General features: G+C 40.2%; 1 protein-coding gene across 4 annotated transcripts in view; it reads right to left on the bottom strand.

The window, feature by feature from the left end:
* Positions 1–13386: 13386 nt before the first annotated feature.
* Positions 13387–25662, bottom strand: part of Kit (KIT proto-oncogene, receptor tyrosine kinase) — a 75664-nt gene continuing 63388 nt past the window's right edge. For all 4 annotated transcript variants that reach the window (XM_076863809.2, XM_076863812.2, XM_076863811.2 and 1 more), the window contains exons 10-21: positions 24902–25008; positions 24683–24809; positions 24305–24409; positions 24109–24219; positions 22306–22456; positions 20303–20394; positions 19921–20048; positions 18755–18877; positions 15653–15764; positions 15438–15537; positions 15005–15110; positions 13387–13730 (exon numbers count right to left, since the gene is read on the bottom strand). In XM_076863809.2, the coding sequence (XP_076719924.1) occupies positions 13602–13730; positions 15005–15110; positions 15438–15537; positions 15653–15764; positions 18755–18877; positions 19921–20048; positions 20303–20394; positions 22306–22456; positions 24109–24219; positions 24305–24409; positions 24683–24809; positions 24902–25008 (1391 nt within the window). In that variant the 3' untranslated portion in view covers positions 13387–13601. The remainder of the gene's footprint in view (positions 13731–15004; positions 15111–15437; positions 15538–15652; positions 15765–18754; positions 18878–19920; positions 20049–20302; positions 20395–22305; positions 22457–24108; positions 24220–24304; positions 24410–24682; positions 24810–24901; positions 25009–25662) is intronic.

The following is a 25662-nucleotide window of genomic DNA, read 5'->3' as shown; positions in this document are numbered from 1 at the left end:
ATATATACCCCTCTCTATCTGACATAGTTAGAATTGTCCTGAGTTTTGTATATGTACCTTGAATGATACATAAAGTTACATAAAATAATATAAACCTCAAAAAAAAAAATAAAATGCAGGGAAAGAAGAGGTTGGCCAGGCATAGGATTAGTACAAAAATGCATATTATCAAACTGTCTTCATTTGTAAGGGGTAGATCCCTAATTTGGTTCTAAACTTTCCAGGAATAACTACAAAGAGAAAAAAAAACAAAAACGATTATTTGATTCACAAAATCCATTAAGATAAAACATTTTGACTCATGGAAAAGTACTGCTTGTTCTGGGACCAGAGAGAGCTTTCTCTCATGAGTCAGAAAAGTGCTGTTCGTGATGACAATTCAGTAGAAATGATCTGTATCCAGCGACTCCCTGGTTGAGGAAAAACAAAAACAAAAACAAAAAAGGCTGGTTAAAGTGGGACACGTATTTACAAACACAATCAGTATACAGACATACCTTAAACCTTTTATTTAAATTAATCCTATGATGTACATTCCTTCCCCAATCTGCCTGTGTAGGGCCATGTCCTTTCTCTGATTTAGAGTCCTGTGATTTAAATCACAGTGCATCTTTCTTACATAAATTACATCCACAATGCATCATCTGTAATTTGGAGTTTCAGGTTACTTAAATTGGAGTGTGAAATTATACAATTTATGAAGCATTTGCCTGTGTATTTCTCCCAGTCTAGTTTTTGATACTCCTTTCCCCATTTTTTAATAGTTGTTATATGCACATCTACATTAATGACAATTTTTCTTGACTATTCACCTTTATGAAGTCTTTTCAAACAGTTCCCTTGATTTTTATTGAAATAACAATTCTAGTCATATTTCTTGGAATATTTTAATACAAATTTTAAAAGATATTACTATAGTAGCAAATTCAACTGGCTTAAATATGTTGGGGAAAGCAGTTGACTTTGATGAGCACAGCTTGGCGGGCATGAGCATATGTGGAGGCAAACTGGAGAATAACCTGTTGGTCCAAACATGCCCTGAGTTTGGTTATCAGTCTTTAGGGTTCACAGAAGACCTAGAGGGTGCTGGTTAAAACAATGGCTACTCCTGTTGGTCCATGTAGTGAGTACTGTATTGCCAATACTTAATATAGACTATCTCATTTAATTCTACCAGTAGCCTAGGAAGGAGGAGCTGTTCTTATTTCTATTGAGCGGATGAGACAACTGAGGTTTAGAGTGTTAATATAACTTCCTTAAAGTCTTACAGCTAATACATGGCATAGCTGGAGAAAAAAAAAAACAAAAAAAACCCTCAAATCTCTTGTCTTCAACCTCCAATGTTAATCACAATAAGGATGGATTGCCCCAAAGTAACATTTTTCCTGGAATTACGATACCATGATCCCACAACCTAATTCGTGAACGCAGCTTTCTTATGTTCATGGATAGAACTCAAATTTCAAAGAGAGGACAGATGAACTGACTATTCTTTAGACAATTGTGCAAAAGCATTGTTTCTATCAACTAGGCTTTGGATGGATGCTGAGTGTCAGGGAGCTAGAGGTTATACTGCCTGACAAGTACCTGGAGTGCAGCTATTTTCATTGTCGGTTAAGAGCAGGCTAATGCCTCACCAATCAGCCCAAACAGGAGTAAGGACTGATTGACATTCTTGGAAGGAGGGGGGTAGCAGTCATTGGAGAGCAATTCAAAAAGAAAGTGATAACCTATTGTTACCTGAACAGTGAATATCTAATGTAACCCTGGTGTGGTTTGGCTTTATTTTAATCCTAGGTAGCTGAACTGTAGAAGCATGTGTGTGATTGGAAAATAACTCCTTTTCTTCCAATTTCCTTTAGTCACCTAAGAAAAGTTAATAATCTTACTTTTAAAATACATTCAATAAAAATCAATCCAGGCACACTAATATTCCCTTCTACTGTCTCATTCCATTTTTACTTGCTAAAGTATATTATATTTTCAGATTTAATGAGCTTTTAATGAGCACATGTACCTCTCCTAGCACACTGCACTAGGCCCTCTCACGTGGATTATGTTTATTTGATAAACTAACAAAAATCAAATTTCACATAATTCCCTTGACTTATCTTTTAACCACAAGAAAAACCACAAAAAATTATGCCTACATTTGGTAGGTGTGGGTTGAAAAATATAAGCTCTTAGGATTCCAAAAACCAATGTGACAAGTTCTTTTCTGAAAACATTAGGTTTGGGGTATATTCATACTATATAGAAATTATAAATTTAATATATAAATGGTACTCTGGAGTTTTAATCATGATATATTGTGAGTTAAAAATATAAGTTGCAGAATATATATAGTATAATCCCATTTCTTTCAGTAATAGATATATGCATATAAAAATAGAAAGGCTGGGGTTGTGGCTCAGTGGTAGAGCACTTGCCTAGCATGTGTGAGGCACTGGGTTTGATTCTCAGCACAGCATATAAATAAATGAATAAAATAAAGGTCCATCAATAACTAAAAAAATTTTTTTAAGAATAGAAAGGCATGGAAAGAATCATATCAAAGTAAATATTGAGTATCTATAGAAGAGTTTGAGTTGAGCAAATTTGTTTCAAAATAATAGTATAATCAGCCCCTCCCCCATATCTGCAGATTCCATATCCATGAATTCAACCAAGGATAGAAAAATAGTTTTTAAAACTGCATCTGGATTGAACACATACAGATTTTTTTTCTTGTCATTCTTTACACAATACAGAATAACAACTATTTGCATAGCATTTACATATAGTATACAGGAAGATGTACACAGAAGATATGCAAATACTATACCATTTTATATAAAGGGCTTGAGCATCCTCAGATTTTGTTATTTGCAGGGGTCTGAGAACCAATTCGCTGCAGGTACAGAGGAGTGTCTGTATATTAAATAAAAATTCCAAAGAAATTTGAAAATAAGGACCTTAGTGCTGGGGAAAGCTAGAAAACCTGTAGACACAGCTGTACTTCCATTCAGATATTTCTGTTTGAGTAAACAGAGGAGCCTGTGTTTAGGTGGCTGGGGAAGAGCCCCAAATGCCCCAGGACAGGAAGTTATCCAGTAAAAGGATGCCACTCAGCCACCTTTGGGCAGGATGGGATTTTAAGCTGCTACACTGCAGGGGACTTTCTCAGTTTCCTAAAAGTGTTCTGTGAAGGACTAGAGAATGAGGAGTAGCTGAGACAAGGGGCAGGAGCCTGGCAGGTGGACTTCTGGGAACCCTGTTGCTACATCTGCTTTGCTTAATGGCATTTTCACTTATTGGGATTCAGCAGCAACAATAACAACACAAGCTGAACTTTTCCGATTCCACTGAGAAGGACTTTGGAGTCCAACAAAATTTACTTAATCTCTTTGAGACTCAGGGTCCTCATCTTTGTAATGCAGATAAATCTGTATCTCCTCGGGAGGCTGTGAATATTGCAGTGTGGTGCTCGGTGCTTAATAAAAGTTTGCTTTAAAACACGCAAACAAAGGATCACCTTAGTGGCAAATAGTGGCACAGTTGAGGAGGGTGATGGGTTTCGAAACACCAGTGTCTTCAACTTCCCTGTCACCAACAGATCTCATGCATTCCAGAGACCTGGTTTAAATTGTCACAGATGTGTGCTTTGAGCACCTTTTCATCCTTGGGACTTAATCTTCATCTGTTTGAAAAAGCCATCTCCTTTGGCAAGGTCGAGAATCTTAAGCCTTGTCAGCCTGGGAGGAAGGAAGGGCGATGGAGCCCTGTGAAGCTCTTGTCTAGTAAGCATCATGGTAAAGACCCCCTCTTATATCTTAGGCCAGGAACAAATGTGAAGCCTTTTCTGAACCAGAAAGACCTAAGTCATTTGTCTTGACCAAAATGACAAGACAGTCTGACAGGAAGTCTTCCAGCAAGGGAGGACATCCACCCCAGTCAACCACCTCCTGGCAGGATGAGAGTTTAGGCCGGCTAAATTGAGGGGGACTTACCCAAGGGTGGTTTGTGAAGGGCCAGAGAGTCTGAGGGTAGCTGTGAGGAGCAGGAGTCTGGCAGGTGAACTTCCAGGACTCCTATTGCCACTGTCCACTTTGACACATACAGTGGTGAGTCAGAATCCAAACTATGAAGCCCGACTCCTTGGATTCAAATCCTGCCTTGGCCCTATACTAATTGAGTGACCTTGAACAAATTAACTTGATGTTATGGTTTGGATGTGAGGCATCCCTTCAAAAAGCTCATATTAGACAATGCAGGAATGCTTAGAGGTAAAAAACGATCAGTCTATGAGCCATTAAGTTAATCATTAATGGATTAATAATTTGAATGGACTATGGTGAGGTAACTATAAGCAGGTGGGGCATGACTGGAGGAAATAGGTCTCTGTGGGTGTACCCCTGGGACTATGTATCTTGTCCCTGGCTCCTTGTGCTCTCTCTGCTACTTGGCTGCCATGAGCTCAGCAATTTTCCTCCACCATGCCCTTCTGCCATGATGTTCTGACTCACTTTAGATCCACAGCAATGGAGTCAGCTGACCACGGACTAAGACCTCTGAAACCATGAGCCCCCAATTAAACTTCTCCTCCTCTAAGTTGTTGTTGTCAGGTATTTTGGTCCATAGCCATGAAAAGCTGACTAACACACTTGACCTCTCTGTGCCTTAATTTTCTCATCTGTGAGACAATAAGTTATTGAGAAGATTAACTCACGCAGGTAAAGCACTTAGCACATGAAGAGAGCTATACAAGGGTGGTATGTAAGAGTTGGCACACATGATGCAAATCCCCATACCCATGACCAGGCAGACATAACTGATCAACTATAGAATTCTTTCTTCCCGAACCCGCTTAAAATCTATATTTTTTTTAACAAAGCCACCCCATGTAGTTGCTAGTTGAGTAGCTCCTCAAATGAAAACTATTTCCACAAATCATGTCAACTGGAATATCTGGTGTTTGCTATAGAGAAATTCACCGACATCAGTTTTCTATACCAAACACCCCACAGGAGTACAACACCCCCTGATTCAAAGCAAAAGATGTCATAGAGGTCAGTTTGGTACCCAGGCCTGGCGTCCTGTTGTGTGGATGTGAGGATTTTCAGTTGCCCGAGAACACCTCTTCATATCTCGAGACAAGCAGCCCATGAAGAAAGTCCTTTTGCCTGTCCTCATTCTTGATTTGCTACAGCTCAGGAGTGACTGCTAAGCCACAGACCACAAAGAAAAAGGTCAGTCTGGTAAAATACACCACAGTTCTGCTGATGGGCTCAAAAGAGCACGCACCCTTCAAAGCCAGCCATGGATGATGGAGACACACAGGCGAGCCACTGGAGAACATTTATTTCAATCAGGAGCATTGACCCTGAGCTCTAGCCCTTGGGAGGTTAAACCCTCCACAGGAGAACCCACATCATAAAAGCTGCAGTTAACTAAGGGAAATGGAATCAATGGCAGAGGGACATATGGGTAACAGCTTGTTAATTTATAACCAACAGCAACAACTGTTCAAGTGAGGCGAAGGTGGTGTTTTCACTCACACCCGCACAGATCTGCAATCCTTGCTTCACCCTTTCTACGCTTCTCTCTGCTCCAGATCCCACACCCTTCTCTAAACCCAGCACACTTTCTCATAAGCTTCCAGTGGAAATGGCTTGGAAACAGAGGGAGAAGTGTTTCCAGGGGACAAGGGAACAAGTGGCATGGAAGAAAGCGAGTGAGCAGATCATAAACCTGTGAAATCAGCACATAGTTCTGGGGCCTCGTGTTAGCTTCAACCACACTTTTCACCAGCATCTTAGAGGAGTAAGCTATAAGTAGCTCAGATTTCTTTTACCTTTTCTTATATTTCAGGGTGAAATAAATAGCTAAAAGATCAGCCCAAACCAAGAAAAGGACAAGAAGGGCTTGCTCATGTATAAACCTGATTAAGGAAGTTGCTGTGTAAAATTTTAGAATTGGGTTAGGGGTGTGGCTCATGGTAGAGAGCTTCCCTGGCACGTTCAAGGTCCTGGGATCAACCCCCAGCACTGCAAGATGGATGAATAGATAGATAGACAGACCGACAGACAGACAGATTAAAATCCTAGGATTCAGGGTCAAACAAATTATAACTTGCCTCTCAACTCTTCTCATAGCCCTGAGCTTTAGGGAAGGATATCAAGCCTCTCAGAGACAAATGTTTCTCATCTTTAAGTGGGGATAAACAATATCTACCTCCTAGGGTTATTATAAGGCTTAAAGTAATCTGTATAAAATATGAACTACAGATCCAGGTACATAGTAGGCATTAAATAATAGTTGCTATCATTATTCTCCTCATTACTGATAATTATCCAAATAGGCCAATCCATCAATTATCACCATTCTTTATATAGGGTCAAAACATCTAGAAAGATCCTAGAGGTAGCTAAAGAGTGAGTATGTTGCTACAAGAGTCAAATATGTGGTGGCATTTTAGAGTGCAAGAATAACTGAAAAATTAATTATTTGTATGAGGAATTTTTTGAGGGGTACTGGGGATAGGTTTCAGGGGTGCTTAACCATTGAGCCACATTCCCATGTTTTATTTTCTGTTTTGAGATGAATTTTCCCTAAGTTTCTTAATCCCTCAGTAAATTGATGAGGCTAGTCTCAAACTTGAGATCCTCCTGCCCCAGCCTCCTGATTCACTGGGATTATAGGCAAGTGCTGCCACACCTGGTTAGCATGACAAAAATATTTGGAAAAAGCAAGGCTCCAAAATTGGATTGAGGAGATAAGTGTACAGTAAAATTATTGAATGTGCCCTTGCAACAGGTAGATTTTATGGTATGCTGAAATGTTTTATGGTGTGTTATTGGTATTGTAAGGTATGTTATTGAGGCTATATGGCTCTGTAAAAGGGTTAACAAGAAATTCTCCATGGACAGGAGCTGAAGGGGGATCCAGACAATAGGAAAGGCAAAAATTTTCTTGCATGCAGCACAGAAAGTCAAAAAGAAAGTAACTGTGAAAGATAAAGAGTCACAGAGGATAGAATGAGCCGGTCTAAGATGCATTGAGTCCGAGTCCCGGAAGAGAGAGAGAAACAGGATGGGGCAGAGGCAATTTTAAAAGGACTGAGAACTTTACAGTATTGATGAAAGACACCAATCCATATTATTTGAAAAGAGCAAAGATTTTTTAAAAAAAATCAAGCTTAGATATGTCATAGTGAAACTTCAAACACCAAGTACAAAGAGAAAATGTAAGAAACAATAAAGAAGAAAGGTAACTATCCACAGGGGACCCACAGACAGGGCTGTTCTGAGTAGCAGCAGTGAAAGCCAGACAAAGCTGGAAGTAAATGTGCTGAAAAACATAAAGACCATTCTTGATTTTATAGCTAGGGAGAATATTTTTCAAGAACGAGGGTGAAATAATACAGACAACAAAAACTAAGGGGTTTTACTACCTATAGAGCCTCACTAAAATAAAGTTCCTTCTTTGTATGTTACTACTAGTGAAACTTTGCCTTTTCTCTCTGTGCTGGACCTTGACTATCCCATGATTAATTAAGTGCAGCCCTAGATTGAGGCTGGGCGTGGTAGCTCAAGCCTGTAATCCCAGCAGCTTGAGGCAGGAGGACTGCAAATTCAAAGCCAGCCTCAGCAAAAGTGAGGCACTAAACAACTCAGTGAGACCCTGTCTCTAAATAAAATACAAAGTAGGACTGGGGATGTGATCGAGTGTCCCTGAGTTCAATTCCTGGTACCAAAAAAAAAAAAAAATCTAGAGACTCAAAATCTAGACAAGTGCTATGAGAGTTAGCAAACACACTACAAGGCCCTAAATCAGATTGGAACTTCAAATAAACAATAAATAATCAAGGTCCTCTGCAATGAGCATGTTTTTGGAGATCATTCAAGAGATTTTGGAGAGTTGATTTCAGTACTTTAGTGAGGACCAGGTCACCTGCTACAACACAGAGGGGTTTTGAGACCTTCTGTTATGGGTTAAATTGTGTGTTCCTCCATAAAAATACATGTTAAAGTCATACCCTAACCCTAGTACTTCAGGATTTGGAAATAAGTCTCTGCAAATCAATTAGTGAAGATGAGGTCATGCTGGAGTAGCATGGACCCTTAACCCAACAAGACTGGTGTCCTTGTAAAAAGGAGGATGGGACAAGATGACACAGGGATAGTGACACATAAAGATGAAGGCAGCGATCTATAAGCCAAGAAATACCAAAGACGGCCAGTAACCCCCAAGAAGATAGCAGAGTGGTGTGGGAAAGATGCTCTTTCAATCATCATAAGGAGCCAACTCTTCCTTCAAAACTGTGAGGCAATCAGATCTCTGCTGTTGAGGTCAGCCAGGTGAAGTACCTTGTATGGCAGCCCCAGCAAATCAATACCATTTCCTTTCTACAATTCACCAGAAGGCTGCCCAGCTGGTCCAGAGTGCTCCTGTAGGGCGTTCCTCCTGGCAGGTGCTGGCTCTGCTGACCCTCTCCAAGGTCAGGTCTGGGGTAGCAGTCTCCTGCTTCTAGAGTTCAAGCCCACACACGGGCTTCTACTTGGCAGCGTTAGCCCCTCTCCCCATTTTGAATAGGAAGAGAACTTCCTCTCCACACTTACCCATCTACCCAAGCACTCCTTTTATTCACTTCTCTAAAATTCCCACAAAGCAGTTGGGTAGGTCTTGGTAAGGGTTAGGCAGAGGAACTTCCTAAAGCCATGCTTCTCATTCCCAGTGTAAAATGAAGTCCCACCCTGGCAAAGAGTTTCGTTATATGTTTTTGTCCATTTTTACTGGAGCCATGTCCTCCCAGCTGGGTCTCCTTCACTCCCAATGATAAAACGTTATTTGTTCAGCAAATATTACTTAGCCATTTATGGAGCACTGTGCTAGCAGTGTCAGGGGCATCTGGAATGGAGATGTGTTCCTCAAGAACATAGGACGTGGTCATCTTTTAAGGGTGACAGGGAAGTCTGTCTCAGGCCTTCAGTTGATTTGTATGGGCTTCATGACAAGGCTCAGACTCCTAAGGGAGGCCGGGATGAGTGCTGGGATGGACGAGTGATGTCTTGCCTGGTCAGGGCAGTGGGAGATGCCAGGCTGGGAAGACCAGGCATTTGCCATCATTGAAAGGCCGAGGCTTGGATCTGGATACAAATTCTGGCTCTGTGCCTACTGCTAAGTCTTAATGAACTCTTGCAACCTCTTGGGCAATTTAATCTCAGCATGTCTGGATAATTCAATATTTGAGCAAGTAAATGATACCAATGAAGCCAGTGACCCAAGAGCATCTGGGTATTTTGTTAATTAAGTCTGGATATAGTGGGGGTAGGAAAGAGCCCAAATAGCTACAGTACAAGGCAACATCCATTGTACGAGCAAAAGAACTACCAGGTGTTGTGGGAATTCAAAGAAAGAATTTTGCTGGCCTTGAAAGACAGTTATTTAAGACACAAGGCCAAGAATGGAAGCAGAAGAGTGTGAGGCATACTCACAGGTCAACAATTGTGGAAAGGGAAATCCAGAAGGAAGGTTGAAGCAGGAACACAGTCTTTGATGATTGGCTAAATTGCAGAATTTTAGTAAGAGCCTAGAAGACACTACATCAAAATCAAGCTTCCTAGCATTCTAGGGCAATGTTGTTTGCATTTAGGAAAAAGATCATGATTAAATCGAATGTTTGATTATATAATTCTACTGAGCTATGCCGGTAAGGGAGTACTGTGCTTCCTCTTTCCAATTTAATAAGCCTAATTTGCCATGACCAGAGTTACCATTTTGGAGCACTATTTACACATTAGGCATGTGAACAAAGTGACCTCGACAGTTCCATCCATCATGGTTAGATGTTATGTAATGTGGAACTGAGATTTCAAGAGCTAATCTGTCCAACATTACACAGCAGTCATGGTACAGACATGACTGGAACCAGGATATGAACCCAGCTTGGACATCAAGAGCCTGATACTACTTTGCAATGAAAAGCTGGGCTCATGAGGGAACAGCCACAGACTAACTAAACTCGTGGGCTCTTTGCTTCTGACTCAAGATTTCACATACAGGAAATAGGCTGAATGACCGTGTAAACATCTGGAAAGAACTTCATTTTGTGATTATCACCCATTCCTGTCTGCAATAAAATAATGACAATCACGGGTCTGTTTTTCGCTGATTATTGATGTTGCTGGCCACACAATTTCCTCCCAAGTTGAAAAGTTGTAATGCCCTTCATTACAGTCACCTTTTATCCCTTACCCTTACCCTCAGGAGACAATTTATCATCTGTAGATATCACAATCATAAAGGAAGTCAAGACTGATGGTGTTGAGGTGCCTAACCCATTCTCACAGGATTACATGGTTCAGGGTGGTCTTTAAGTTTAAACTGGGAGAATTCTTACAGGTCCCAGTGGTACTCAACAGTACCATCTGGTCCCACAGAATGGTCCAGTCACATGACTATGGCCAACTTAAGGCACTGCCTCCAAGTGAGTGTTATGATTTGGATATGAGGTGTCCCTCCACAAGCTCATGGGTCAGCTAACACAGGGTTGTTCAGAGAATTAGGAAAGCTGTAACCTCATCTACGGATTAATCATTTAAAAGGATTACTAGGGAGTGACTCCAGGCAGGGGGGCATAGCTGGAAGTGGGTCACTGGGGAGACATGCCCTTGGGGATTCTATCTCTGGTTCCTTCCCCTCACTCTCCCTCTGCTTCCCATTTGCCAGGAGCGGAACAATTTTCCTCTGCCATGATGTTCTGCCTACCCCTGGGCCCAAAGCAATGGAGCTGCCCAGTATGGACCGAACCTCTAAAACTGTGAGCTCCAAATAAACCTTTCCTCCTCTACATTGTTCTTGTCATGTATTTTGGTCACAGAGATGAACAGCTGACAACACAGTGATATAACTTAACTCTGTTCCAGAAGCCAATAAGGACTGAGGATAGAACACAAATATCTCATGATGTAATAACTTGTCTTCAAAACCTAAGGCAAAGAGAATAGGATCAGCTTCCTTGGGATTCCCCATGTCACCCTGTGTTACTTGACTGTTCAAGTTAATTCTTAGACAATCTCTTTTTGGAGGAAACTTGCCAGGGACATTAGGTTGGATGTGAAATTGCTGTTATTTGACTGCTATTTTACTGACAAACATGGTCATTTCCCGTGAATCAAACTAATCATCATGGCTATGTGCAAAATTCAAGATGTTTTCTACATTTGCTTTTCAATTGAAATACAGGCCCCAGGCTGTAGGAATAAAAATGAAAAAAGGTAGTGCCTACCAAAATTCTTTAATAAATACCAATTCAATTTTCAAGTATATAAGTCCTAGTGTGATCTGACCGCCCTGCATGTGTTTTATACAAAAACGGGTGTGAAATTTTCTGTCAGGGTGAAAGCACTTTAACAAATTTTAAAATATCATTTGATTTATATATTTACATTTTTATTAGAATTTTTCAGAATTTTCAACAATTGGACAACGTATCAGGAAATAAAACACATGAAACACCAACATCCATTAAACTTGCACCGTGTATATATTTACACATAAAGTTACTGTATATATAAAAAATATTTTCAAGGACTCACGGGCTTGGGAATATTCAAGACATTATTGCTACATTTCAATATTTACAAAAAAAGCCATAAAATAATTTCAAACATTAAGCAACTGCAAAGAAACATCTGATGTAAAAAAAATTATAAAAATATAAACTTTCAAGAATATTCAAGACAAAACTCTTAATGAAGTGCCCTGAAGTACCTAGACATCTACAATTAACAACTACTTTTCTTACCATGATCAAAGTAAGTGGGAACACAAAGGAAATTTTTGGACAAAGTATGGCAAACGGCGACAATCTCTTACATGACAACACAACCCCAGAACCTGTTAACTTTGGAAAGGTGCGAGAGCATAGAACTCCAGTGCAAATGGTCACTTCCAGATCGATGGCCACACTTCTCTGAATGTACTCTAAAGGATGGATGAGGGGAATTGTGAAGGAGGAGACCTGACCCTTGCAAGACAACACACCAATCTTGCTATGTATGCATTTACTTCTTCTATTGGGTGAGAAGCGGGGGTCAGGTAAACTACAAGAATAATATCCAGGTTATAGCCTAAAGGGTAGACTTTAAATACGTTTTAGTGGAATAGTAGCATTACATAACGTCTAAGCAATGGGTACAGTATGTTGAGTATAAAAAACAGAGTGCCTTAAGTGCGGGTGGACGGCAGATAAATAGGTCCTTAGGCACTCTGCTTCTGAGAGCCTCTATGCCAGCTTCTGGCAAGCTACTCTAGACAGCAGAGAAATAGGACTGATGAAGGAAGCCAAGTTACTCCTCGGGTACTGAAGGACCCTCTTGGACTCAAGTCAAAAATGCTCCCTTGTCTACACGCATTCACACAAGCACATGCATACGCAGGTATACAGATACTGGCCCGACATCCAGGATGTGTCTGTAAAGGAGGCTGAATCTTTCACTTCCAGCTTTACATCAGAATCTTTAACATCAGATTCCACACTAAGATAGCATTGCTTTCTCCTTCCTGCAGGAATCGTGCTATGGTAAATCAGTCACTTTTTCAAACAGCATCAAATCCATTGGGTACAATGCCATTCTGCAGCTAGGAGGCTTTTTCTGGAGAATCTATAGAGCAAGTTCATTGGCTAAAAAGAGGAGGTTTTGTTAAGACTGTGCTTGGCAGTTACATGTTTTTTTTTTTTTTTTTTTCCCTTAACAAACAATCAAGTCAGTATTAACTGTTTCCTTTGAGCTTGTTTGGCTCTTCATCTATTCCTATACACAATGGACACAACACCAGGGTCGTACACAGAAACCAAACCTTGTGGGTTCCCCCCTCCAACGTGTGAATGCGTACAACCTATTGATGAGTATATACAATCGCTGGCTAGGGAGGCCTTGTCTCCAATTCAACTCCCTAATAGCAAACTCTATTTCAAAAATCAGGTCAGTTATACAAAAGCTCATGCAGTGGTCCACAGCAGAGTGTCTTTATTCCTGTTTGGGGGGCATTTTTCCATGGCCTAGGTCTCATTCTCAGCATGAAATACTAGATTTCTCAAGCCCAGATGTTCCTGCTTGTGTCCTTTGTTCTAATGATGTTCTATTTTCTATATAAAGAGTTTAGGCTGCAGTTTCTGATCCTGCATCTTCTTATCGTTATGGACGGTTCCATAGGCCAACTGTGACTATTTCTGTGTATCTAATAAACTGTCAACCGTATTTTTGACCAGAATTAGAGAAGCATTGGGAAGAACTCTGGGCATCTAGCCCATCTCCCCCTACCTTTCTTTAAATCAGAATTTCCTTCTGTTTATAGTAGGAGCTACTTTGCTATTGGGAATATATACAGTTCGAACCTTGGTAATGGGATGGTGGCTGATGACCCCACCCAAAAAAAAAAAAAAAAAAAAAACCATCATCAGCCACTAAAGTGTGCTCATAAAGACAGGATTACAGTAGGGGGCCCACTACCCTGGAGTAGGATGCGAGTCGAAGGAGAATAAAATAACCATCATGGAAGCCAAAAGAATGGGGATTTCTCCTGCAGGGCAGACCCTGTCCGTACGCTGGCTCTGCTCAGACATCTTCGTGCACAAGCAGGGGCTGGGTAGAAGAAGCACTGCTGCCGACGGAATTGACCCTCACGGAATGGTCCACCACGGGATTCTCTGGGTTGGGGTTGAAGTTTGCTAAATTGGAGTAAATCTGAGGAAAATAAGCCCACAGTCAATACAGTAGTCCCTGCAAGGAACACAGCAACCAAGGGGCACCTATCACTTCAGAACCACCAGTAACAGACCACGACTGTTGAAGAGAGGTGGTTTCCAAGAACTTGGTGGCTATTACCCAAATCATATTAACAAAACAAATACAGGCTTTGATTCCTCTCCTCTTTCCCAAAGAAATAATTTTACACAAGAAGTATAATAGGGCTGGGGATGTGGCTCAAGTGGTAGCTGGGTTCGATCCTCAGCACCATATAAAAATAAAATAAAGATGCTGTGTCCACCGAAAACTAAAAAATAAATATTAAAAAAAATTCTCTCTCTCTCAAAAAAAATAAGTAAAATGATTTTACACAAGAAGCAGTGGAAGGACATAAGCAAGTCTAGCTCTCCTGATGGGAAACATCTGGGAACAGGCACTCTCTAACCTATTAAAAAGGTTTACAAATCCCCGTAGCCAACTGCGACCCAACTGCAGATGTAATTTGCTGAGAAGCTCATAGCTCTACCAGGGATCTTCTGTCAGGAATCAAAGCACTTGGGTGGAAAATGCTGTTTAATTTGAAATATGCTTTGACACCCTGCAGAGCAAGCTTTAACCCAGAAGTATCAGTGGCATACTATTAGAAAAGATAGCCCCAAGCATGGAGTTCAGGGGGAAAAAGGCAGCTTCAAAAAATCTGAGACAAATAAGAATCGCTAATTCTCCTTAAAAGCAGGAGAGGAAATAATGGATTTGAGTTTTCATGCCCCCGCCCCCCCAAAGTCACGGGGAGGGAGTTCCCAACTTCAAACAACTCTTCCTTCCTTCAATACAGCTTGTGGCATGACAGCCTCTGCCACTGCGGGCTGCGTCCACTTGCACAGAAGGGCTAACTTCACCGCAGTCACAAGCTACTGCTTCTGTGCCTTTATTCTAGTTGACATCACCCCAACCCTCCCAGGGATGAATGGCCCTGACATGAGACGGAAACCATACTGACCCCCTGACTGACAATTGGGTGGAGGAGGGAACAAGGCAAATCCTTTTCCACACTTCAGAGTACACAGCCCTCCACGTCTCTCATCCTTCTCTGGCTCAGATCAGGGGAAGTGGGCAGAAAGAAATGGTTTCCATTCCTTTCCTCCTACTACATGAAGCCCGGTTTACAACCCAAGTCAAGGAGAGGTTTTGGGGAGCCCCACCCCTGAACCTGAGGAAGACACAGCTGGAACTTGGAGAACAGGGACTCTACACCTGGCCAGTGGACTCACGTGATTGGTGCTCTCTGAAATCTGCTTCTCAATAAGCTGAACAATCTGCTTGAACGTTGGCCTTTTCAGGGGATCAGCATCCCAACAAGTCTTCATAATGTCATACCTGCAAAACAGGACACATTAACTATCACTCCTGTCTTCCCAGGGAATGCCATGCAACCACTTGCGTGAGAATCCCAGGGCTATCCCCCTGGACACAAGATGACATATGCAAACACTGTCGGTGTGAGACATTGTCAAAAGTTTCCATAGTTTTGGAGACAAGAGATTATGAAAAGAAACTACAGCAATGACATTTGATCAGGGTGGTCACAAAAGGAACCAAGTGACATTTCAAACAGTGTAAACCCTCGACATCTGAGTTTCTGTCCATAAAAAGAAAATGAAAGGGGGAAAATATCATCTAAAAGAAAAACTTCTTGACCCTTACATTTCAGCAGGGGCATGCTCAGGGCTGAGCATCCGAAAACCTTCCTTGATCATCTTGTAGAACTTGGAATCGACCGGCATTCCAGGGTAGGGGCTGCTTCCTGAAGCACAAACAGTTGGCAAATCACAATCATCAACTACAAATGTGCAGCACGTTCATGAAATCTCAAGAACTCCTGAATCTAACAATGGTGTCATTATCAAGGATGCTGTTACCTAAAGAGAAGAGCTCCCACAGAAAAATCCCATAGGACCAGACATCGCTTTCAAATGTGTACACACAGTTGAAGATGCTTTCTGGGGCCATCCACTTCACAGGAAGCCGGGCCTAGGAGGGAAGCACAGCAGATTCAACCATGTTAATGAAGAAGCTCAAAAAAGCGGAACAGGAAATATTCCTACAAAAATCTCTCCCACGGAAAGATGGGAATGAGAACCTGAGTACCACCGCACAAGACCTTTGGCCTACATGACCTCAGATGATGCCCACAACCTGTGGAATGGGTGGCTCATTTAGGATGGGGACCTGGAGTCAGTACAGCACAGTGAGTGAGAATACAGAAGTCAGACAAACAAGCATGGGTTCTTATCCTGGCTCTATCACTGACTTTCCGTGAGGCAGGGACCGCCCCGTTGCCAGTGAATGTTTCCCTTGTAATAACAGAAACATGGCTCCCCACAAGTAGGACTACATTCCCAGACTGCTTTGCAACTACTTGTAGCACTGAGGCTTCCTTTTTGGGATTAAGTGAGGAAGTGTTGTGTGGTGGCTTTAAAAAAGCCTCCTTAAAATATAGTGGGCCTCTTCCCTCTTTCTTGGAATGTCGTTTCCTCCATCTTGCCTTGTGGTTGTAATGGGCTGGCTTTCTATCTGATGGTTACCCTGGACCATGAAGACAAGGGCTACACCCAAGAAGGGCCAAACTTGGAAAGATAGAAGGAATTGGTTCCAAGCACCCTTGCCTGCAACCCTTAGCCTTCTTTTGTTTTCTGTCATATACAACCCAAACTATCTCTCACTAATACATTGGAAAAATCATTTAAATATTGATAATTAAGCCTTAGAATCTTCTTCTATAAAACAAAAAGTAACACTTCTCATTTTTTTCATGATTTGTTTCAGGGCATATAGATGTGGGTAAAAATGCTCAGCCTTTTCTAATACTTAAAAAAAATAAAAATAAAAATAATCACCTAGCAAAGTGAGTACTCAATAACTGCTTGTGATGATTATGGCTATTCTGAGTTGGGGAGAGGTGAGTTCAGGGCCGAAGTCCAACAGCTGGACTTCACATCCTGAATCCTCCCACTAAGGTCTAACAAAACTTTCTGTGACTGTTCCTCTTAGAGACTGGATTTCCGGATATTAATCTACCATAAAAAGCTAAATCAATCCTTCTCTTAATCCGTTTAGGATTGAAAACTGGGAAGACGCTTATTTCCAGTCTTAAAGTTATTTTAGTTGGCTAAAAAAATAAAAAAAAAAAAAAAGCCTTCCGATATCCCTCCCCAGATATTGTGCTAAAGCTGCAAAATGGGGCTCTTAACCTGAGATCGATAGGTATCTTGAACTATGGGCCTGTATACTTGGAAGGTTAAAAAAAAAAAGAAAAGAAAAGAAATACATCCTATTTTCACTAACTTCTAAGTGAAGCCTAGCATTTTCTTAAAAAAATTACAAATGAAGGTAATAAACCACACTAGCATTTGTAGTACCGTGATTTGTCCAACAAGAGTAATCACAGATATCCTCATATCCTATTAGAATTTACAAGTATTTCAAAACAACGTTTACATTCATCACCACTTTGAAATTATAATAGTTTTGTAGTAGAATATGTAGCTGTATGTATAACAGAGAAACGTATGCACTGACATATCACAAATTTACTTTTTAAAATTTGATAACTGAAATCAGTGTAATGGCTTTCCTTGGTAATCTTCTGTATTTTATTTCATGCATTTAAAACAGTATTCTAACAAGGGAGCTCTACACTTCACTAGGCTCTGAAAGGGCCCATGGCATAAAAATGACTAAGAACTTCCACGTAATGGGAGAATTTTCAGAGAACCTGACATAGCAAGAAAATCTCAAATGATGATGACTTAAATTCGGGGGCAGTAACATGTTATGTTTCCTTGTTTTTAACTTACTTCATAAGTTCTCTTTACTGAGTAGCCTGAGAGCAATGTCGGTGATTGGTGAGTTCAACTGACTTGGGCTGAAGTGCACAGTCTAGAGGTCTGGTGGGGCCTCACCCACCCTGTCAATCACAGTAACCAGTGAATAAGAAGCTATGGCATAAGTACTATCACAATGACTTAGACCAGGAGGAAGAGAAGTTGATTTTATTAGCTTTCCTAGTGATGATAGTTGGCCTCTGGGGAGCTTTTTCAGAATGATGTGCTTGGGTATGGGGATTAAACCCAGCCACACTTTTATAAAAACCAAGTCGAGCACAGCCTACCAACAGAGATGCTACGGTAATGGAGGAGAAAATGTTACATTATGGTAAGGGACACAAAAATTTACCTCCAGGAATAAATCTGGACTTTGGAAACGGGCCTGGGAAAATAAGCATAGAAGAATATATATAAAGGAGGGTAAGTTTTCCGTACCAATGGGAGACTGCTCTGAAAAATCAGGATTTCTGGTTTCAGCCTCTACTGACCAGTGTCATCTCAGATTTAAAAAAAAAAAAAAAAAATCACTTCTGTATACCATGCCTTAGTTTCTGTAACTATTAAAAATAGAAAGATACCACATTCTAAAAGCATAGTTTGTCCTGAGGATATAATAAAAACCGGCAATGAAATAAAGCACTTTGAAAAAATTTACCATGTTCTACAAACCAATTATTATTTATGAACCTACTTAATAGCCCTCTATTGATTATAAGATCCAACATTTCTATACAGCTAATTCTGAAAAGGATTTCAGATTGTAATCACTTTCATATAGCATGTCAATCTCTAAAAAAAATTCTGTTGCTGTGACCTTCAGGTCTACATTTGCTACACTTGAGCAAAATCAAGTTCATTGCTATTCTCAGACTATAATGAAAATTAAGGCTATTTCTGTTTCCTTTGCATGCCCCATAATTACACAATTAGAATTAGGAATTGTATTATCAAATGTTAGTAGTGAAATGTTCAATATTCCATGCAAATTTTGCTGAAGTACACTTAATTTGACTGCTAAAATGCATGATATTTCAAGGTAGAATTTGCATTAAGAAAATCTTAGAAAACAATTCTTATTAAAACTTGAAACTAAAAATCATTTGCAGGACTGTCAGGCAGAGAATGGGTACTCACATTTCCTTTAACCACATAATTAGAATCATTCTTGATGTCTCTGGCTAGACCAAAATCACAAATCTTTGTGATTCGACCATGAGTAAGGAGGATATTTCTGGCTGCCAAGTCTCTGTGAATACACTAATAGGTTGGGGGAGAAAAGGAAAAAAAACATTAAAATTCATTTTAACTTTCAAAGAGTGAAAACTATTTTTGATACTAGAATGCTGCTTACATTATAAAACATCCAAAACTTTTGTTTTAAAGTATTTAGTGCACCAAAAATAAAAAATCAAAATTATGCCTTGAATGTTCACATTTTTGGTTCACATTATCAGCATCCTAATTACTATAATCACTTTCAAAACTAGTTCTAATAAATGTCCCCCCAGTACTGCTTTCATTCATAGGAAAATACATAATAGTCAAGCTGTATCAATTTTAAACTGAAAATTTTGCATGCACCTCTTTTAATGTCCTTTCAATGGACCTCCTAAAATATCTTGGCAAGTTCAATTTGAAACTTCCCAAAGATGTAAGGAACAGAGTCTTTATTTCAGCTCTCCTATATACTGTTTTAGTTTGGTAATTGTTTGGAAATGTCACCAGTGATTAGGGGCTGTGACCTTGTTCTTTTTTGGTCATTCTTATTTCTTATAGAATTCTTCTCACCCTTGCAGATCTACGTTCATTGTTTTGGTCCCATCATTCCCTTCCCATCCCCATCCTTTCCAAATTTACTATTCTCTCTGATTTCCTATTTTCTGATACTTCACAAGCTATGCATATAATATTTCAGGTCTAACTTCAATGAAACCTAACATATATGCTTCACCAAGCATAGCAACTATGAGGTACACCCCTGCTTTTGCTGATATAATATTATCCTACTGTTTTCAAGGAGCATATCCTATATCCTAAAGCCAAAAGTTCTAAATGAATTCACTGCATATAAAAGAATATTCATGGAAAACTCATTTAGACAGGTTTGCACTTTAAAGCTTATGAATTAGAACAGGAATTCCAAAGAGACAGCAGTTGGAACATGAAGAAACTAAATTTCCTCTGCATTTGGTTACCACACTTCAAAATGACACTCTGCATTCTAACTAGGGCTCTAAAATGCTCTTCTCAAAAGAAAAAAAAAAAAAAAGACTGACTCTTCCCAGATAATTCCCGCTTACGTTCTTTGAGGCGAGGAAAGCCATGCCCTTTGCCACCTGGTAAGAAAAGCTCAGCAAGTCTTCCAGGTCAAGGGCCAGTTCATCGTCCTCCATGATGGCGGGAGTCACTTCTCTTTCTATGTATGAGCCTGTTAGGAAGACAGGGATTTTCTTAGCAATTACAGTTTCAAAGGCTGGGAATAGATAGTGGCAATGACAATACCAAAGGTTGACCATCAGAGAGCAGATGTGAACTTGCAGGCAAATCACCTCCCCAGTATTGAGGAAAGGTAGGTAGTGAAATACAAAGCCAATATTCAACAACCTTGGGCTGGGTTACAAAATCCTTAGGACACAGGTTGATGACTTAAAATGCTGTGTGTGTATATATATAGGTACCCACCTATTCTTGCAGATCTCCTTTTGTCTGCTTTGGTTGGGACAACATAAGAAACTCCAGGCTTCATGTCCATGTACTCATTACTACTGTCATTGCTAGGAGAGACAAAGTACCCATCAGGTCATGTCTGAATAGAGTGGGGAGGTGGGCTGGGGGAGCACGAGAGGACAGGATTCATCTCCTCATCCATTTTGTTAATTATAGGCTGCTTTTACTGGAGGAAAGCAATACTTGGAGAGTAAAAATCATGCTCTATAAGACGTAAGCTTTTAAATATTCAGTACAAGGGTGCAATCCCCAGGAATTAGATGTCCTTTTGTGGGGACATGGGTTAGAAGTGTTCCATCTCTAGACCTGGCGGATTTAACAAGAAACAGAGAGCCAAAAACATGATCTCATAGTAACTTCAAAACTTTCTAAATTAGCGCCCCCACTCCCCCCACCCAAGATTCAAGATGAAGAACAAGGGTTTGGAGTCGTGTTAGTGGGGAGATAGTTAACATATAGCGACTGATAGGAGAAGGTTTAAAAAAACCAAGTTTGGTTCAGATAAACACCAATAATTTGGATGATTTTCTGAACCATCTGGACCTCTTGAATCTGCAACATTTGGCTGGAGAGTCTTCAAGATTTCTAGTACTTCCTGCTTCTGATTAGCATAGAAACACCATGACAACAACCTCCTTCAGAGTGTGCTGGTGGCTCCAAACCCATATGGGATCCCAAAGCACAAAGAACATCACATAGGACTGCACAATTCAGGCCATTGTTTCAGAAAGTTAAAAAAATACATACAGGACCAAGCTTTTAGAAATAAGACAAAGTGGCTCGTGTCTTCACATAAAGAATGCATGCTCAGGAGAAACTAGAAAGGTAGTTTTACAGTATTTTCCTATCACTTTACTCAAGTTTTTAGGACTGAAAACATAAAAAGTAAAAAACTGCCCCTTTTAAGCTTTAGCCAGAGGCATTAAAAAAATGGCTTTAAAGGGTAACTGCTTATCAATAATATTGACCAAGGCCTGGTACGAGTTCAAGAGGCAGTCTTATCATTTCAAAACGTAAGAGATAAAAAATTTTATTTTCTCTGGGATGGAGCCCAGGGCCTCTCAGATGCTGAGGATACACTCTGCAACTGAGTTCTACCCCTAGACTCTGGAGGAAAATTTAAAAGGAGAGGGGAAATCTGCACATTACTGCAGCAATACAAGGAAAGGGACTGGGTGTGACTAGGATTGTCACTGGGCCCGGTGAATTCAGAGGTCTTGAAGGGTGGATTTTAATAGTATTCAGAAAGGAAGAACAGGCAAGTGAAGGCTGTGCTTGTGTCTACGCTGGCTGTCAACAGAACCTAAAGTTCTTGACACACTATTCAGCTTCAAAATGGTGCTGCAGCTGAAAGGGAAGAGAATTAGGTCCAGAACTTCTGTAAATGTGCTAAAGCAGTTATGCTTCTCAGAGCACAATGAATTCAATGGGGAGTCAGTCAGATAGGGGTGATTCAGTGGCTGATGGCAAAAAAACCTTCACGTAGAGATGCATTCAGTGCTCTTTACCATTCTGTTAGAAGTTTTAAAGGACTTTACTGTGACAACTTGATAGTTTCTAGCATTTTCCTATAAACAGTCTCACTGTAAAGCCATACTGTGGTACCAAGCTCAACAGTACAAATGGAAACTCACAGGCAAGGACAGAACCATGATAAAAGAAACAGGTACAGAATCCATTCAGTCAGAGAAAATTTAAGCTTAGGAAAAAAAAATCTAAACACGCACTTAAAAAAAAAAAAAAGAATCAGCAAACACCTAAGTTCACCATGATTTGAATCCTCAGAAACACTATTTGAACTTCCTAAACAGTTAATCACATTTAAATAATTTAATAATTCTGATTTCACACTTCAGAGTACCTGGTTCGTTTTTTTAAAGAATCAGCCTTGATTGCAAACCCTTATGACCCCACAAACTGCCTGTCAACAGCTGACTATTTATGCAAATCAGTCTTACCAGGAAGACTCCTTTGAATGCAGAAGATTCTTATAAAGTGCCGCGTCTACCTGATCTTCCTGCTTTGAACAAATAAATGAATCACGTTTTCTTCTCAAAAAATTCAAAAGATCACCATAGCAACAATATTCTGTAATGACCAGGGTGGGTCCTACAAAGACATAAGAAAAGGTTAGAAACAGGTGAAATCTCTCTTAGATAATTCTGCCTCCTGTGAGCATCGTCATGACCATTAACACCCACCTTCCATGGCTGAGCCCACTTAGTCCCAATAAAATTCTGTCTATTAACATCATTTATCAGAAAAGTGACACACGTGGAGTAAAATAAAACAAGAAAGCCCCTATCTACCTGAATTTCTAAGTGACATGAGCATCAGGAGCCAAGCAGGACTGCTGCTTTTGCAGATAGCAGAACCTTTGAAAGCAGTAACTTCCATCATCGAGCTTCCTACATGAAGCCTTTGATTCATTTCTGTTTACAGCAGGGCTTCCCTTACTCTCGGTAACGTTATTATGGAAATGAAGAGCCAAAACTGCAGCACAGTAGGAAAATCAACCACTAGGAACAGCCAGCTGAGACCACACTGGAAAGTGGGCGAAAACCTGAAATGACCCGTGTTCTAGTGAAATCACTACTAGTTAAGATAGAGTTTTGGTGTTATGGATGCTTGAAACCGCAGTTCTGAAGTTCATAGGCAACTAAAATTACCTTGGGTGGAAACTGTCTCATGAACAAGTCAAAATGCAGAGAAGCACCATTTGGGGACTGTTTTAAGACAGTAGCAAAAGCTATCAACCTTCTTGTGGATCTGTCCCAAAGAGGACATCTCATCCCACACTTCTGTGTTCCTTTAGACCAAAGTGCCTTCTGCAAACATCATAGAAATCTCAGAGGAACCTCAACGAAGGCTTCAGAATTGGAAATTTTATTTTTAAAGAAGTGACAAGCTTGCTTCATTTGGTATATATTTGAGAACTGGGAAGCTCAGGGGTCTATTTTAAATTATGGTATGCAAGTGAACATAAACCCTTCATTGTCTAATAAGCATGATGCAGCAATATATAAAGCTGGCAAACAAGAAAAGTCTTCTGGTCAGAATGAGATACCAAAGGGTCATTATCAATGTAACATACATGACGATAACTGGCGTAATGTCCAGGGCTAACTTCTTCTTCAGGATGATAAAAGTAAAATCTTTTTTAAAATCTCATTTATTCATAGATTTGGATATTCATTTATTCTTATGATATAAATTCCCAAATATTTCTTTTTTTCTACTTACATATGATATTTGGTACTTTCATGGAGTATAATTTGATACATGTATACAATAGGTAGGAATCAGATTAGGTAATAATAAACCAGACACGGGAAAATAAATACTGCATGTTCACACTCATTTGTGCAAGATAAAATTGTTGATCATATAGAAACAGAGAGGAGGACAGAGGCTGCTGGGGGCTGGGAGGGGGAGGCAGAGAGTAGAAAATGGGAACCAAACACAGATGGAGGGAGAAGTAGCTCTAATGGTCAATAGTATAGTGGGACAACTACAGTCTATAGAGGAATAATACATGTTAAAATAACTAGGCAGGGTCTGAAGGTTCCCAACCATAAAAATGATAAAATCCACATTGTAAGAACAAGGAAAACAAAATCCAGCAAGAGAAAATAAAAATCGGGGTAAAAATCCTGCAAAAAGTTCAAATATCATCAAAATCATATTAAACATCAAAGTCATATTAAAATGTCTCTCACTTGACAATGTGACAATAAAAGGCAACTGGGCCTGGGGCTCACCTCCAATGGTACAGGCTCCGAGGAGGTTGACGATGTTCATGTGATTGCCGAGGTAGCTCAGGACCTTTAGCTCCGACATGAGGGCTTCCCGCTCCGTTAAGTGGGCGCTCGCTAGAACCGGAAACAGCTCGCTTCAGTAAATGACAAATTTGCAAAACTGGCATTGGGCGCGTGCAGTACCCTGAAAGGAACTTACGTTTGAGCATCTTCACAGCCACGGTCATGGCCGCATCCGACTTAATTAGGCCATAGGCAGTGGCCTCCACCACCTTCCCGAAGGCGCCAGCACCCAAGGTCTTCCCTTCAGAAAGGAAGACAACGAGGTGAGCAGGGCAAGGGGACTAAAGGGCCAGCTGCAATTTTGCAAAATCAACAAAGGAATTCAAAGACGAGTGTGCCTACATATGGTTCCCTTCAGAGTTCTCTGTGCCACACCTACTTAGTTTCTGTGAAATGTCACTGAAACACTTCTGGTTTCAGGTGGAATAAAAAACAAAGGAAGCCACTGAGTTCCCTAAACTAACTGTTACATGTACACAACAGGCTGCATGGAAAGCCCCTGCTTCATACTGACCAAAACTCAGCCTGTTTCTGGGAAACTCCCATTTGTGATCATAAGGAAGTTGTGTTGGGTCTATGTACACATAATTGTTTCCATTTATCTCCTCGACAACCTTCCACTGTACTTCATACATAGGTTTCTGTGGGGAGAAAAGAAAAGACATAATCACCTTTTAATGATCAATGCCTCAGTTATTATAGCACTCAGGGGAGAGAACAAATCAATGGTTACCTGTAAATATTTGTAGGTCAGAATCATCACAATGATGCACATCATACCAGCTGTGATCACGAAACCAATCAGCAAGGGCGTGAACAACGTGTGGGGATGGGTTTGCTCTAAGATGGAAGAGAAATGGGCATCACAAACTATCAGCTAGACAGGGGTTCTGCACCTTCCCAATCTGACCCACCTCCGTCTTGCAGCCCATGCATGGGACACAGCCATGAGTTTCAGATCCTCAGCCTAGCTATAGCTGACTCTCAGTATTCAAATGAATCGATAAAACTACAAGTTAAGCCAGATCACTAAGAAGTTGAGATTTCTGTATCACATGAATAATTGTATGTTGTTTTTACCACAAAAAGCAACATCTGAGTGGACTTTGTACTTCAAATTCCTGCCTTGGATCACTTTAAAATGAAATTTCCTTTATAGGTAGCTTATTATTTTCAACTTTTTGTTTTCTTGTGTTCTCCAAGTTTTCTAAACTGTGCATAAATGTATTTTATGACCAAGAAAAAATGTTCTACAAACTGTCCTTTTTATTTCTCTGAAAAATCAATAATGGAGAACAATGGAAGTTTCCTTCCTTCATTACTCAAAAAACTGAGGAAACAGAACATTTTGGCACTAGTCTTTCCCAAATCAAAAAATAAAAAAAACTCAAAAAAATCCGAGGTTTCCAGTTTGTCTTCTTCTAACTTTATACGAATCCATCAATTTGTCCTCAAGAATTATTTAATTTATGTTAGAAGAGCTGGTCATTATGA

Source organism: Callospermophilus lateralis, chromosome 8 (assembly GCF_048772815.1).
Source record: "Callospermophilus lateralis isolate mCalLat2 chromosome 8, mCalLat2.hap1, whole genome shotgun sequence".
In the NCBI taxonomy this organism is placed as follows: domain Eukaryota; kingdom Metazoa; phylum Chordata; class Mammalia; order Rodentia; family Sciuridae; genus Callospermophilus; species Callospermophilus lateralis.
The sequence above is the reverse complement of the archived record's forward strand: the minus strand, read 5'-3'. Positions and strand labels throughout refer to the sequence as shown.